Here is a 16,182-nt window from a genome sequence, read left to right on the forward strand (position 1 = left end):
TGTACTGGTAGAAAGGCGTCGTTTTCGTTTCCTGAACATTTTCATAAGTCATGATGTCATTATTTAGTTTGACTTTGGCATGTGAAACATTACACAAGGGTTTCCTCACACATGACAGTTTTATTAGGTTATTTAACGAAAGTGGCATGATTTAATTTACAGTTCACAACTCATTCACAGTTCACTGTCGACAGGCCATGGAAGATCCCTTTTTCTCAGCACAGATGAATGCTGCCGTATGTCACAGTGACCTGCCTTTTATTCTTCTATCACATGCAGATGTAACAGTGAGTGAGTCATAATGACTGCCGCTGATTGGCTTTAAAATACATTCAACATCATTTCAGTTGTGTGGTTTTGGAGTCATACCACAAAGAATGCTTTTACAAGGAATTAACTCAGTGGGACCTGAATATTAAGCCACAGTTTTAAAGTTTTTAATTATAAAAAATTGGCACAGCATGTCTCCTTTTCCTTCCTCTTCTCAATTTTGCTCTAATTTGTTTTAGTATATTATAAAATATGAATGGGCCAAATTTATTAGTGCTTTTCTGGAATATTTACAGCTCCAAGCACTTTACACCAGTCTCTTAAAAACCATTCAAACTCACATCAGTACAGATCTTGGGGTTTACTGTCTTGCCCAAGGGCATATCATCATGTGGCAGGAGAATGCTGGAATCAAACCCTCAACTTATGAAGTCCAAGACATCTACTTTACCCACCTTCGCCCACAGGAGAGTTGTGGTTGCAAAGTAAGACGATACAAAAAACTCCAAGGGGTGTAAATACTTTTGCATGCCACTGCACAGCCTGTAATTATACTTAGTAGTGAAATATCCTCAAAAATCTCCTTTGGGTAATTCCCCTCTCACTGTTGTCAGAAAAGATCCTGATACATCAAAGCTAAGTGTGTCTGGGAAAGCCTGATTTTCTACCTGGAGCCGCTCCACTCTGCTCTGCAGGGAGCAAAGGAGCTGAAACAAAGAGACGTCTGAGGGGACGTGTGCAGCAGCAGCGCCGACCGCTGCATGATGCAAGTGGGAGCAAACAGCCTCCTGAGATTCCTGATGGAAGAAAGGAGAGAACAGGAACGGTGTTAGCGTGTTTATTGAAGGAATAGGTGTGAAAGAGCCGAATGCTAACACGTCATCTACCTTTGCGCCAGACATGGTGCTTCTGTCAGGACTTGTTTCTTTCATCTTTGATGCATTTCTGTAAAACAATCATGGAGACTCTTTAAAAGCTGCCACAATGAGTAAAAAACACAGCACCAGTAGGAACATACATGTTTAAGTCTACAGGTAACGTCTACTGTGCAGTTTTAGATTGAAACAATACTTTTTACATTAGCTGGTTAGTTACTGTGTTATTTGTTACCTGCACCTCATCAGCGTTGTCTTGCACCTGTGGGATGAAAAACGTTTGAAGGTGTTTTCATGGGTGCACAGCCATGACTGAAGTGAAACATGCACGGGACATGTTGTAAGGATGATTTTGCGTCACCTCTCCAGATCAGCCATCAGCTGCTCGGTAAAGCTGCCTGCGAGGCGAGCCGCAGTCTGCTGCTTCCACTGAGCCGTGTTGCTCTGAAGCTGCCTCAGCTCCTGCTCCTGGGCCTTCAGCTGCCTGCAGAGAGATGCTGCCGCCCCTCCCTCAGGCCCAGGAACACGTTTCAGACTGCAGAACTCCTCAATGTGCTCCTCAATACAAGTTAGAATAAAACAGAATCTCAGCAACTGTGTAAAACTATTTGTGTATGCTTAAACAAATGCGTTTGTATTCAGTTTGCACCTGAATAAGACGTGCCTTTAAAGCTTGATCTTTCTCTTGCCTGTGGAGGTTCAGTTGTTGCTGCCGAAAGGAATATTAAAACATAGAGATGCACTTACAGCGAGTGCCCCAAAGACATGTTCATCACTCTTGTCCTCTTTCAACATTTTGTCATGTTCCAAAGCAAAGATTAGGAGGATTTAAAAACATCAATCAACACAAACAGTGCATAATTAAGAAGCAAATTCAAAAAAAATACTTTGTATTAATATCTGAGATGAAAACGGTCTGAAAAGTGTGGCATGCATTTGTTTTCAGAGAGTTCTTAATATAAGTCAAGTTGGGGAGACAGCGTCGTGTGGTAGACGATGCAAAACGTTATGAATGACTAGAAAAACACCCGACTTCATCCTGAACACACCATCACCATCCTGAAACAGTGTTGGCAGCATCATACTGTGGGGATGCTTTTCATCAGTAGAAACATGGAAACTTATCAGAGTTGATGGGGACATGGATGGATGGAGATGAATACAGAGCAAACCTGGAAGAAAAGTTCTTAAAGGCAGCAAGACTTTAGTAAAATGTGTTTTCACCAACACTCTCCATCCATCCTGTCTGAACGAGATTTAACTACTTGTCGAAGAAAAATATATTTGAAATCCATGTATCTCTTTTTCCATTTCACACCTTAGTACAACTTTGTGATGAACTGTCACTTAAACACCCAACAAAACACATTAATGTTTGTGCAGCACAACTTAATATGAGGCTGTTGAAGTGTGAATAATTTTGCCATGAAGATTCGAAATCCTCAGCTCCTACCATCACTACCTGAGCTTCTTCCAGCTCTCTGTAGAGCTGCAGCTCCCTCATCAGGTTGTCTCTCTCCACTTGCAGAGAGTCTCGTTCCTCCTGCAAACCCGTCAGCTGCAGCTCCTTGTGCGCCAACATTTCGCCCAGTGCTCCCACCTTGATCCTACATTCTCCCAGTTCGTGCTGGAGCTCGCTGACTTCAACATCGGGGGGCTAAAAGTGAGAAGAAGAAAAGCAGAAACAACATGTAACCTTTCACCCAAAACCGTTCAACATCTAAAGTAAAATAGAAAAACATTACAAACTGGTGAAATATTTATATTAAATGATATCAGAATGCTGCATTAATATGAACTGGAAAATCAAAACAATGTATTTTTCAACTCCTCAAACAGCACCACATTTTAGACAGAGATTATTGCAGCGGCTCAGATACACTTCTAAAAAAAAACAAACTGCACTGCTTTTTACTGCACCAAAACCAAACTAAAAATCTAACAGAGATCCAGAAAACTACTGCCTTTAAGACAAAAAACCATTTTTGGACAAACTAAGATAATGAGGGAGACTGTGGTCTGATCGATGACAAAGAACAAATCTTTATTTGCATCAAATGAAAATTTGATATTAAAGCAAAACCAAACTATAAGTGATTCAATTTCTGAATAAAACATTTGATTTTATTCAAAGGTTGCAGGCGCTAACAAATCCTTTCAATGTTGTTTTATTCATATTTTGTACGGGATTTGATTTTGATAGTGAAAGAAGAGAGTGTCACCTCCTCAGTCTGATGCCTTTTCTCCAGCTGTTTCTGCTGACATGCACATCTGTTCAGCAGTGAGCTCCCTGCCTCTGTGGCCCTGTGCAGCTCCTCATGAAGCTCCTCCAGCTGCTGCTCCAGGAAGTCATTAATGAGTTACAAATATTTTGAAACACATTCGCAGAAAGACAAATATATTTTTGCTCCTAATTCTGTCAAATCCAAGACAAATATTCACTTTGAAAAACCGAAAAACAAAAATAGCAGCATTCCTATGATAATTTATTTTTTGTTCTCAATTGTGATCTGATCCACTGCAGTGATGTTTGAATATGATTATGTTTGAGAAACGATGCAAGAACAGAAGAAATCAAATTAGTCATTTAAAACCAAAAACAGGATTTATTGCTGAACTACCTTCTTCCAGCAGAACACAGTTTTCAGATGTGACTCTGTCTGCCTCTGGACCTGCTGTAGCTGGTACCTACACACACGCACACGCACGCATGTGCACGCCGTTTCACTACTTGAGTAACCAAAACACAAGCATGTTGGTGAAGATTTAACTTTGTGGCAAACAGATTATTTCTCTGACCTGCTGTTTCTCAGAACAAACTCCAAAGATCTTTTCTCCTTCTGCATCCAAGTCGTATCTGCAGACAGTTGTTCTAGCTGCCGAACGGTTTCCTGCGTCATAAGCAATAAACCGAGGCCTCAAACTACAGTTTTAATCTTATGTCCTTTTCTTAAACAAGGCCACATACCTTCTTTTTCTGTCGGAGTTCAGAGAGACAAAGCTCAACTTCTTTCAGCTGAATCCACTTTGATCCGAGTTTCTTCTCCTCGTTCTCACATTTCTAAGCAAAAAGCAAAACATTGCTGCTGACACACAGGATGATTTTGGATAAATATTGTAAAGAGTGAGCTCTATTCTTACACGTCGGCAGTCAAAGGCTTCCTCTTTCATGTTGATGCAGTCTGACAGCTGCCTCTCTGATGTCCTCACTGGAGTGGACGTCCTGATGAGGTTTTTAATGTCTTCACTGCTGTCTTTATTTTCACTTAAAAAATAAATACAAATGTGAGAAACTGAAACACACACATATACACACACACACATACAACAAGGGAGTCACAAAACCTTTAACACGTTGAAAATCACAAAATGCAGAATTTAAAAAAAAATCTTCTAGATACCTGTTGGCTTTTCTGTTGTTCTGCTGACTGTTGGAGGACGCAGAAAGACTTTTCATCTGTTCATGTGCATCAGAGAATCTCCTCACTTTGTGATTACAAAACAACTTGTTTATTGTTTAATAAAATGTAGTCTTTGTTTTTTTTTTTTGATTTACCTGCTGTATACTGAGTTTCTCTCTCTTCCTCTCCAGCTGAGTCACTGTCACCATGATCAACACAGATGTCATTCAAATCACCAACATCCTCCATGAAGGAGCAACACCCTTATGAGGGAGTGAAAAAGGTTACAAACATGCTTATGGAGTGTTAAATATATGTATTTTAAAACATGTTTTGTATTCGTTTTAATCTTTATTTAAAGTTTTGCATCCAGCACTTTTTTTTGGTCCTTTACATTTCCTCTTTGGCTCCTGCTGCGCCTACCTGTCCTCCTGACCTGCTGCCTGACGTCCAGATCAAGATCGCCGTCCGTCGGCATGTTGCCAAAGCTCCATCTTGCAACTCCTGGAACAGAAACAAAACACATGCTGCTTGAGGTCAACTGGCATCCTGACGAACAGGATTCAAACATTTTAGTCGCAGACCTGCATTTTTTCAAATTCAAATTTGACCTGTTCAGATTGTACATGAAGAAGGGACCTACTGGAATTTCTTCTAGCCAGAAAATAAAAGCTAGAAAAAAAATCCCAAATGAGCGCAATGAATATAATTAGAAACAAAATGTTAGCAGTAGCTTCAGAACAACAACCAACAGAGACCACGAGGTAACAAAGTGAGAAACTGCTGAGGCTGCAACTCTGATTAGTGTTTGTGGAGGAAACGAAGCGAGCCGAAGTAAACCGAGTCAACGCCATCACCAAGCAAATGTTTTACAGCCAAGACCTTTAGAGGCTTTAAGCCTTACAAGCTGATCAGTAATAGAATCCTCTTTGTTTTTCCTTCCACAGCCTCTAGAGGTTTCAAAAGGAGATGCAAAAACAGAAATGGTAGAACAAGGGTTGTTGAAGGCAACAAGAAATCTTCTTAGGTTACAATAGAGGCTTTAACAGATAACCAATGAAAACCAAAAATAAAGCCTGATTTAAAGAGAGAACAGACTGAAAGAGGATGGAGTCTTGACATAGACATAATTGAAAAGACGAGAAGCTAAACCCATTTAAAATTCTTTTCTCTGACTTATTTTTATTCCAGAGATCAAAGATAGAAAGCAAAGAAGATTATCCATTAATTTTTTATTTCCCAGCAAAGCTGTGATGTTTCTGCATAAAGAGTCTGAACAAAATCTGCCCATAAACAAATGCTAACAATTTATTCTAATATCTTCTGTTATTTTGGTAGAAATTTTCCTTGTCTAGGCTCACACCGTCTCAAACGCTCTCTTTGTGTTGAGCGGATACGGTAGAAAGAGAGAACACCCTCTGTCATGTCTGGCGTTTTAACCAATAAATAATCCTTTTACAGATTTTACTGTTTTGTTCTTTTCTCTGGATGTTGCCAGTTTTGATCACTTTCATGAGTGTCACTGTCAGAGATTTCTGTCCGCTCTGTCTTGTTCTCGCTGTCTAATTGATCCGTATTTCCAAATGGAGAGAGGTCTGTCGTCTCCTCTTTGAAGCTTCTTCCACATTCCTCAGAGCAAATACTCTCTGAAAGAGGATGTGACTCTCCAAGAAGCCTCTAAAAGCCTCCAGACAACCTGATATCGCCAAAATTGACTTTCCTCTTTGCCCCTGAGGATTACATCCAGACTTTTCTGATTTCCTTGTTATTAACAGAATCATCCCAGAAGGTCAGCGTATTTTCTGGGGGAGAGAAGAAAACATTGCAACTACAAACTTCAATGTCATTCATTTACATTATGAGAGGAAGAGCTAAAAGTAGTACATTATTGTGGAGTTGATGCAAAAATTATGTGCAATTTTTTTTTCTTTTTTCAGAAATAAAAGCTGGAGCTTCTTTGATATACAAAAATGGTAAAGTTAGTGTAGAGGTGCAAAACTGGTGGAGACGTATACCAAGACTTGAAGTAGAAATACAGCAAAAATGGGTTCTGCAAACTCAGGGTGAGTTGAGTTTGTTTTAAATAAATTAAAGTAAATAAATAAATAAATATTGACACTTTGTGTACATCCTCATAATGTTGCTTAACCATTTGCACCTAGTAATTAATTTCTCCACACATATGTGCCTGCAATGAGACAAAAGGGGAAACGTTTTGAAAAAAATGTTTTTTTTAATGAAAATATCACCAGTGATTTTCTTTATCACTGGAATGTGCAATGAAATGCAGGTTTTATTAGTTTTGAGTTTTGCTACAGACACACAGAGGAGCTTAGAAAAACCAAACATCTGTTGTCACTTGTGTGGAAAGAAAAATGTCACTTATTTTCTGGTGAATATATGGCATACATTACCGTTTTTGCCACTTTTTGATGTAGGAACCACATCGCCTTTTGGTTTTGGGGAGATAATCTGCAAAAAAGCAAGGATATTTGCTGAAATAACTTTTAGTTAAAATATTATGGGAGAAAATGACTGATGGACCAAACATAGCATTAGCAGACCTGCAGCTGTTCAAGTTGTTGGTCTATAGCGTCTAGGACGAGGTCACAGTGATCAGGTCTGGGAGTCAGATGATCCAGCCTGAGATTGCTGTCTTTTTGATCTGCATCTAAGAGACGAAACTGCGGGTAAACATTGAGCAAATGTGCAACAGAGCGAGCAATAAAGAATGCTTTAAAACTTCTGACCGGAGCAAAGAAGTTTGCTGATCTCTTTTGTCTCTCTGTCCTCTTCGTAATGGCCAGCCATGCCCTAAATCTGCAGAGAAACAGTCAGCTGTTTTTCTCATACCAAATAGATTTCCCCAGTATGAACCAGTGTTTCAGGCCGACCGGCAGCCATGATTCATGTGAGAGTGAGGAATGTTGTTGCCCAGTTGACAAGGAAACCTGGTCAGCTTGTTGGGAAGCTCTTTCACCAAGGAGACAGCAGACTGTCTCAGTTTCTCCCTCACCGCAAAATGAGCATTAAAGACAGAGGGCGTACTGTTTTATATAAATGCCTTAATATGAGATTTTGCATTGACTTGAAAACCTTAAAAGCACAGTAAAACAAAAACAAACTCAAACTTGTGTTGTTTTAATCTACAGACAAATTTGATTTGGTGCCAACAAACTTATTAAACACTTATTAGCTCCCCTGGATGCTGTTGGAAATTATTTAATAGCAAAATGCGACTGGTAAATGTCAGAGCTAAGAAAGAAAGAAAGAAAGAAAGGAAGGGAGAAAAAAGAAAGTAAGAAAGAAAAAGCAAGCAAGAGAGAACTTACTATTTGTTGCCTTGTCGCTTACCTTTAAGCAGACAAAGTGAGTAAAGTTGCTCCAGATCCTGACTCCTGCAGTGGCTAAAGAAAACTTGCTGCTCCTGAGGGAAATCTGGGAAAACTAGTTGCTATGGAAACACTTAAACAGCTCCCACTTGCACATGTGCAGTCAGAGCTGAAAGACAAAGGGGCACTAACATTAGTATCAGAGTTTCTGACTAGAATCCTCAAGAGGAAACTGAGGACATTTATTGGACTTTTAGGGACTTTCTGCTGTACATTTGATCCCCGCAAAAAATATGATGTGAAACATGTTTGCTTGAATGGGGTAAAAAGCATAGAATACATGTCATTGTCCACACGTTCTTCTGAATCAGAAAGCAGTCACCAAGTCAATTATTAAGAAAAATGTGTTCAAAAAAGGAATGAAAATGAGACTAAATTTAAATTTCTCCTTCGTCCCTTTTCAGAGCCCACAGTGGGAAAACGGCTCATATGCACATTGAATTTTGGAAGGTAACTCAACTATTTCGCTGTTATAAGCTGCTGAAAGTTTGATGCGTCAGACTTTGATTTCTCCTGGCAGCGTTCCTCATGCCTCCAGTTCACTAATATTCTTTCGGTTTCTGTGCTGTCATTGCCGTTTTAAATCTTAGCAGAGACGTCTAACAAAATTTATGTCTGGTCACTATGATGACTGCTCTAGTACAAAGGCTCTCATTCTTGCAACCGACTTTCCAGGAGAGGAAAGACTGGACTCGTTTTTGTGTTTTAATTGGTCTGGACATATCGAAAAGGTGGTCCTCAGAAGTTATGATGCCCCCCAATAATGCCTGATTTTTTAACATTCTTTTTATGTCTGACAAAAACTTGGGACAAATTTCAATGGAGTTGGAAAATATATAAAGATGATTTTTAATTCAATTTATTGATACTTTTATAATTATTTATTTGAATACTTATACTTAATTGTCATAATATATTATCTTAGTATTCCTTTAATTGTTTTAAACTATTATAATGTATTGAGTTTTGCTCCAGGACAAGGGATTTTAAAGACACCATCCACCTACTACAATGTTTAAAATAAAAAATATTCAGCAAACACCAGGAAAACATACATTGTTGTGCTCACATGGCCCACGTTAGTTTAGTCAGATATTTGAAAAAATTATATTTTGTGTATATTTTATTCAAATTTTGTGCTTTATCCATAGGACCTGTTTTGTCCCTCTTCTCAAGAATCACTGACTAATTTTACACTTAAGGAAAATTGCATTTGCATTTGCTGTTGGACTTTTTTACTGTAAAAATTCTGAGGAAACAACTCGAAGGTAAGAGGCATTTATATGTGGCGATGCTTTCAGTCAAAAAAAGGCAAAATGGATCTCCAGCCGTCATCCTTTTATTCTGCCACAGATCTGAGTAGCTTCTAGTGAGGAGGAACCATCTTCATCTCTCGTGAATTATTATGTTCATTATGGAAACACGCAGCATGGAGATACCAACATGAGAATAATGGCACCCTTGAGAAGAAAGAGACAAGGAATGAGTTAATGAAAAACTTTGAAAGTTTTTCATTAACTCATTACGTTAACTCAACTTTGAACTCATCTTCTTTTCTCTCATGAGAAAAGAAGATGCTTTGAAGGCAAACAGCTGCTCAGTTTGAAGCATCAACAACTTTGACAGACTTACAGTCATATTCAATAAATTAGAATATATGTCCCTATTAATCTCTTTTGTCCAGATTGTAAGTACCTTTACAAGCAGGTATTAAAGACACTTTTCATTAAGCTAACATGTTTGTATTCTTTTTTCTTACTGATCTGATGTATTATTCTAATTTTAAATGTCATGTAAGAGAAAAATTACCATAATTATCAGAAATAAAGGCTAGAAACCGTCCATCTGTGTGTAATTAATCTGTATAATGAGATTCACTTAGTGATAAAGCTTATAAATAAATTGATTTTTTATTCTAATTGAATGGATCTGAACATTCACTGTGCTGTTTCTGCAGGTGCCAAGTACGATGCAGGCCACTTCACCATCAGCCACTGAAGTTGTGATATTCTGAAACATACTGATCCAAATAATCCCAAGCTCAACATGACTATTAAAATGTATAATAACTCAAACATCACATGAAGTCATTTTCTATTGCACCTCTTGTTTTAGCTCCACATTGCAGTTGCTCAGTGGGGATGCCTGGACAGTCAGGTGCATCCTGGGATTACTTGGGTCACACGTCCCTCTATAGATGATCTGTTCAGCTCACTTTTCTTTTGTTCAGAGAGTGAATCTCAGAATCAAAACACCTCAACATTTGTTGTCTGTTTCTCTCATGCCTGCATTCATCCACCGCTGGTTTTAGAATTACTTCATATTTTGGATTAACTCATCTAAATTCTCACTACTCTTCATTTTATGGTTCTGAGAGAGCCAAGACAATTTGGGGGATAAACTCTGCAGGGGATCCGGCCGCCTCCTCAGTCGGGTCAAATACCTGCATGTCATTTTGGGTTTATCCTGGGCTTCTGTTCCTGCTGTTGGCAGGCAGATTAGAAGAGGTCTGATTGTGTATTTCCATGCAGCACCAGGTTTTATTGTGATCCCATGGTGGAGTCCCGGGCAACCACTGTGGTCAGTCGGATCCAAAAGCTGCTGACGGGTCATCATCCTGATGCCATGGCCTCATCTGAGCCTCTTTCTGCCTCTGGGTGGGAGGACTGGTGGAGGTGTGGGGGTTGAAACTCAGCTGGGTGTCGCCTTTCTTTAAAATCTTATGGTTTGGCTTCTGGAGTGTGTATTATGTTCATCCTTTACTCTGTCAGAGTCCAGTAATGCAGTCTGACAGATATGGATTGCCAGATGAAATATAAGACGATATACACATACTGTATATGTACTGTATATCATCTCATATTTTAATTTTATATATATTATTTTATATATATTATTTTATATATAAATATACAGTTCTGGAAAAATAAAAGAGCACTGTACTGAACGAAATTGAAAATCTCCTGGTTAATCCACCAAATATCGATTTGTGAACTCTTCCTGAGTTAAAACGTTAGTATTGTTGTTTCTAAATGAATATGAACTTGTTTTCTTTGCGTTATTTGAGGTCTGAAAGCACTGCATCATTTCTCATTTTCTGCAAATAAATACAATTTTGCTTGTAATTTCTGAGACAGGTTGTCAGTAGTTCATAGAATAAATGAACAATGTTCATTTTACTCAAACATACCTATAAAAAGTAAAATCATAGAAACTGATCATTTTGCAGTGGTCTCTTAATTTTTTCCAGATCTGTATATACAATTAAATTATGAGAGAATGAACATTGGAAGGACTTTGATTCATTATTGTCAAATCATGAAACCATTATTAAATAATCTCACAAAAGTCATTTTATGATCTTGTATTCTCAAACCAAAAATCTTCTTCAATCAATCAGGACAAATGGGAAGGATATTATTTTCTCCACATCATCACATCAGAGGAAAACATTTCTAACATGTGAGCCTTAAGGACTCTATCAAAAGCACATTTTATTGTGTTAAGACAGTTTTTTGGCCAAATTACAGGTTTCTCAGGGTTAACTCAGACAGAATCAGTTCAGGTTAGAAGTTAAAAGTGACAATAAATCCTTCAGGCTCTCTGTATTTTCTGTACAGATGCTCCATACATAGTTTAGTAGAACTATTCATCATTTTTACAATATTATGACAAAATATTCACACAAATTGACTGGACGGTAGGTACAATTACCTCCAGCCATGATTTCTACATTCCTAATAATAATTACAAAAAAATACTAACTAATTTTTTTAAAACTCTTGTCACCATAGACTCGTAGTGCACAGGTCAGGGGACTCGTTCCCTTATTCAGTCAGTTAAAGGCAAAAAGACTCTGTGTATCTTTGTGTGCTGATCCCAGATCAGCATGTTCGCAAACAGTGAAGGAGTTATGATTTGGTGTCGAAGCAGCAGCAGCAGCAGCTGAGGCAGTCCTCTGTGGCTGCAGCCGACAGCACAGTGGAGTGCAACAGGAACCAGCCCTGTCTGCCTCTGCAACCAACTTTACCCGCCTGTCAGCTGATTCCCCCTGCAGCGCCGCGCGCAGACCGCTCCAGGCTCGCACACAGGCGGGATTCCCTCTAATCTCAGAGCCACTGCTGGTGGAAGAGTTGGTGGGATTCGAGTAAGAAACACCAACAAGTTGCAGGCTGAATGATCTAATAACCAACAAACGCGTCAGTGATAAGGTGCAGATTTTTTTTTGTACAATCACCAACGGGTTACAGAGGGCGAGGCTGTGTGTGAGCACCAGAAAACAAGGTAAAGAACATGCACAGAGGGGAGATTTCTAAACATCAATTCAGGCCATCTGCACTCACTTTTAGTCCAGCGGTTCACAACCTTTTAGAGTTTCGACACCGTGGTCAACGCCTGTGATTGTTGGCACAAGTGAAAATGGTCGCTCTAAAGTCAATGAGAAAAAAGTGCAAAAATGAGGTTTTTGATTCTATGATCAGATAAACCCTTGAGTTGCACCCTCTATTTAAATCTGACAATTAAAATCTATTCAGGAGGCTACAGGTTAATTCACAACTTCATCAATTCAAATCTGCATGTTTACCTATACCTAGTCATGACATTCTATCATAACTTGTAAAAAAAAAAAAAAAAAAAAACATTTTAGTCATACACCCTAACCACTGCACAGCTTTCTATTTTTGTTTTGATTATTAGGAAATTATGGGGATAGTTATTAAATGGTGAACTCCCATGTATGATTGTATATGTATAGAGTTTGAAATTAAACCATTTTCTATTCATATTGATTTAATGTAGGCCATTAAGCTGATAAAATATGGCGGACTGGGACCTCCGGAGGCCCTGAGCAATATATTATTTCTACAACGATATCTTGTAGAAATAAGATATTATTTCTACAATAAAGTCATTTCTGTTTATGACAGAATTGACTTTAAACCATTTGTCATGAAAGCAGGTATGAAACGCTCTCCAGGTGGGTAGAAACTGAAACATGTTTGGTGCAAAATATCCTTCACCAGAATAAATGAAATTATAGAAGCTTCAAAGATAAGAATTGGCGAAGAGGTGAAATGACCGGCCCTCATTTAGTGACATAACATTGGTGAAGGTGATTACAAACAGTTTCAACTCCAATATGTAAAAACATTTGATCTATTGTTTTCTACATTGTTCAAAAATGATTCTATGGTTGCCAAGGTTCTCGACTCACAAGTTGAGAAGCACAGTTCCAGTCAACCACAGCGAAAAGTGCTTTCAAAGGTCTTAATGAAGAGTTCAGTAAATGTGAAATAAATGTTTTGATCTGGCACTAATGAAAAACATACTGTGTGCCACCTAAATGTTTCCACCACTCCTATATAATTTAGCTAATCACAATCACAAATGGAAAAATATCTAAAGGATCTTTGGATGACAGATCAAAGAGGCAACTTTAACTTAAAATATTTATATAAAGTATCCATTAAATGTCATTTTTCTCTGACTACATAAAGGGTCTCCTAAAAACAAAAACTGCATCTCTATAGTCATGAGTTAAGAGAAACACCAACTTTCACTTAAAATAAAATAGCTTTCTGGCATGTGATATATCAAATTAATTAAATAAAAAAATTATTTGTACAAAATCTGACTAACTCACTACTTTCACTTAATTATTTACTTATTTAATATATTGTAGTAGAGTTTTTTGGCAGCCTGGCGTTCATATTTTAAAAACTATTTACTTCAAAATTCAGTTTTCCTCTCTAATGATTTTCTTATAATTGCACTTGAGCTGTCTGATCTGCATTTTAAACTGTTCAGTAGTTCAGTGTATAGCATATAATCGGTCTTATCACTATTTTTAAAACTTTTTTTGTAAATCAACCTGATTGTAATCTTCTCCATGTAATCAGGGAGTTAGTTAGGTTTTATAGTTAACTGGGATTACTGAGATTAAGGGTTTTACTGATTGACATGTGAGGAAGTTTGTCTTTAAGAGGAAATACTGACATGTGTATTCAACACTGTTGTGTTTCAGTGTGGCTCTTGATAATTTCTTCAGACCAGTAAGAATCGGCATTCATATGAAATTTCTGTCCAGCTGCTGTTAGTCTGTAGTGGAGTGAATTCTGGAAAAGTGCACTGAGTTTATTTGAGGAGCAGCAGAGAATCAGCACTGTGCAGGGAGGACTGCTGAGGGAACGCCCTGTCTTCTATGTTCAAAATAAACAAAAACACTTTTGGAGGTAATGTGTAATCAGATATTGTGTGAAATACACTTTCTCACACTCCTATAGATCCTTGTGGTGGTCACAAGTCGGCTTTGTTCTACGGCCCGCAGCCCAGAGGCCGAGCGGCTCCTTGTCCGGTGAGGTCGGTGTCGTCCGAGACGAGCTCCTGAGCTAAAAGATTTCAGGGCACATGCTCCAGTCCTCTCTCTCCTTCGACTCCCAGTAACCTCCCTTGTACACAAAGTTTGTCTCTCCAGTGATCGACTCCCTCCTCTGGTGAAACCACAGCGGCTGGTAGCCTTCATAGTCTCTGCCTGAGGATGAAGCACAGATTTTACTTCAAAAGCTTTGTCCACAAATCACAGAGAGGAAAAGGCACGCTTGCAAATAATTACTGAGGAAAACAGAAATGTGTTTCAATGAAAAGCAACCGGTGTCTGTGCACTACATTTGGGTTAGCTCCAAATGTGGACCAAGCTGAAACAAGTTTAAATGAAGATTTTAAGGAACGAAACATCAAACAAAAAAATTAAGATCAGAGGAAAATAAACAGTCATTGTATATCTTATGTCAAACCAGTTGGAAAAGAGGAGAAACTGCAGCTTTTTGATGTGCGAGTTGTATATTTTATTTTTAACAAATATATCGAAAATAAGCTCAGCATTTATTTTTTCTAAATTGTGCATCTATAGACTACTCAAACTACTTCTCCACTTCTTTTTTAACAACTTCAAAGTACTTTACTGAGGTTTTATTTGTGGATCAAAACAAAGTAGTGCTTTGTTGCGAAGTGGAAGGTAATTGATGGGTTCTACATTTTATTACAAATTAAAATCTAAATCAGCTGCTTTAAACCTCTGTAAACTTTTACCATTGAGCTGTCTGGCGTGTTCCTTCGTTTTAAGCTTTCCTACTTTTATTCAAGTGTATCAGAGTAAAGAGGGGACTAATTAGATTTTTAATTTTTGTCTGTAAAAAAAGAAAATAAATAAAAAGTAAAAACAGAAAAATTAAGAAAACCTTATATCCTCTTCCTTCCTGGCCACAGGCATGGGCTATAATGCATTGTTAAAAGTACACTGCAGGTTCTAGTTGTAATGTGACAAAATCTGAAAGGATTCTGGGGTATGAATGCTTTTGCAAGGCTCTGTACTCATGTTTAAGTCAACATGTATCTTAGGCCAGTTCTGAATGAAAATGCACACGTATGCAGGAAAAAGTCATGTGTTTTCCTGAGCTGTTATTTAAAGAAGTCGACATGAGAAGAGCTTCATGCAGATCCAGAGGCAGAGCACACAGAGGACACACAAAATGATGGAGAGAGTGTGTGTGGGATGCACAAAAGAGGGGCACAGGACAACCCGCACTCACCAGAGTCATAATCACACTCTGACCATCAACAGAGGGAGGAAAAGAAAGACAAGTCATGGGTACATTGAATAAAACCCTGCATTTGTCCAACAGGGACAGTCTAGATGAATCGTTCCAGGTCTGGGTTAGGGATTTTAATAAAGAAATTCACCCTCAAACATTTACTTTTCATCTCTTCATTTATACATTTTAAAATAAGTTTTACAGCCAAACAGGCTTTTGACCAAAGAAAATACCTGCTAAATGAAGCTCTCACTTCCTTCGAAGACCAAACTCCTTGCTATATAAGACGTACCTTCATGCAGTGCACCTGTGGCCTCTGCTTCCCTTCGCCGTCTCACAGCTCTTTGTTTCTCTTCTAGCCTCTGTTTTTCAACGTTCGCCTCGTCCCACCGGCCGTCCTCCATCAGCCTCTGGTCGGGTCTCAGCCGGCTGTCGGTCAGCGCCACCCCGTCCTCCGGCTCGTTCAGCATCAGAGCCAGAGAAGAGAAGTAGTACATGTTCTCAGCGTTTTCCCTGACAGAGTGAGAGGAAATTGGCCGGAGTCACATTGCAATGTTTTACATTCAGTAGTATTGAGTGGACGTCGCAGCCCTTTTCTCAACAGCTGTGACTCATAAATAACAGTCGTCTGATTCGTAGAGCAGAGGCTTAC

General features: G+C 38.6%; 2 protein-coding genes across 7 annotated transcripts in view; both read right to left on the minus strand.

The window, feature by feature from the left end:
* Positions 1–100: 100 nt before the first annotated feature.
* On the minus strand, positions 101–8,582 carry LOC116730227 (protein MLP1). Its single transcript, XM_032579266.1, has 18 exons — positions 7,901–8,582; positions 7,297–7,366; positions 7,111–7,217; positions 6,961–7,018; positions 4,970–5,050; positions 4,702–4,809; positions 4,547–4,631; positions 4,287–4,410; positions 4,114–4,206; positions 3,945–4,036; positions 3,767–3,833; positions 3,368–3,481; positions 2,608–2,802; positions 1,795–1,854; positions 1,507–1,703; positions 1,381–1,407; positions 1,158–1,215; positions 101–1,067 (listed from the first exon to the last, which is right to left on the minus strand). The coding sequence occupies exons 2-18, from the start codon at positions 7,355–7,357 to the stop codon at positions 843–845; spliced, it is 1,752 nt and encodes a 583-aa protein (XP_032435157.1). The 5' UTR covers positions 7,358–7,366; positions 7,901–8,582; the 3' UTR covers positions 101–842.
* A 2,704-nt stretch (positions 8,583–11,286) lies between these two features.
* The window catches only part of osbp2b (oxysterol binding protein 2b), a 73,862-nt gene continuing 68,966 nt past the window's right edge, over positions 11,287–16,182 (minus strand). For 4 of the 6 annotated variants that reach the window (XM_032579260.1, XM_032579262.1, XM_032579264.1 and 1 more), the window contains 3 exons: positions 15,823–16,043; positions 15,528–15,545; positions 11,287–14,470 (listed from right to left, as the gene is read on the minus strand). In XM_032579260.1, coding sequence (XP_032435151.1) covers positions 14,328–14,470; positions 15,528–15,545; positions 15,823–16,043 — 382 coding nt within the window. In that variant the 3' untranslated portion in view covers positions 11,287–14,327. The remainder of the gene's footprint in view (positions 14,471–15,527; positions 15,546–15,822; positions 16,044–16,182) is intronic. The other 2 variants (XM_032579261.1, XM_032579265.1) reach the window with 1 other exon arrangement.

The sequence above is a fragment of the Xiphophorus hellerii genome, chromosome 12, assembly GCF_003331165.1.
Source record: "Xiphophorus hellerii strain 12219 chromosome 12, Xiphophorus_hellerii-4.1, whole genome shotgun sequence".
Classification (NCBI taxonomy): domain Eukaryota; kingdom Metazoa; phylum Chordata; class Actinopteri; order Cyprinodontiformes; family Poeciliidae; genus Xiphophorus; species Xiphophorus hellerii.

What these genes read in the sequence shown, in the direction of transcription:
- LOC116730227 (XM_032579266.1), bottom strand. Translation starts at nt 7,357, where the DNA reads ATGGCTGGCCATTACGAAGAGGACAGAGAGACAAAAGAGATCAGCAAA. An exon ending in ATCAAAAAGTGGCAAAAACG is followed by an intron (nt 5,051 to 6,960) that starts GTAATGTATGCC and finishes TTTCTGTTCCAG; the next exon opens with GAGTTGCAAGATGGAGCTTT. An exon ending in GAGAGCTGGAAGAAGCTCAG is followed by an intron (nt 1,855 to 2,607) that starts GTAGTGATGGTA and finishes TCCTTTCGGCAG; the next exon opens with CAACAACTGAACCTCCACAG.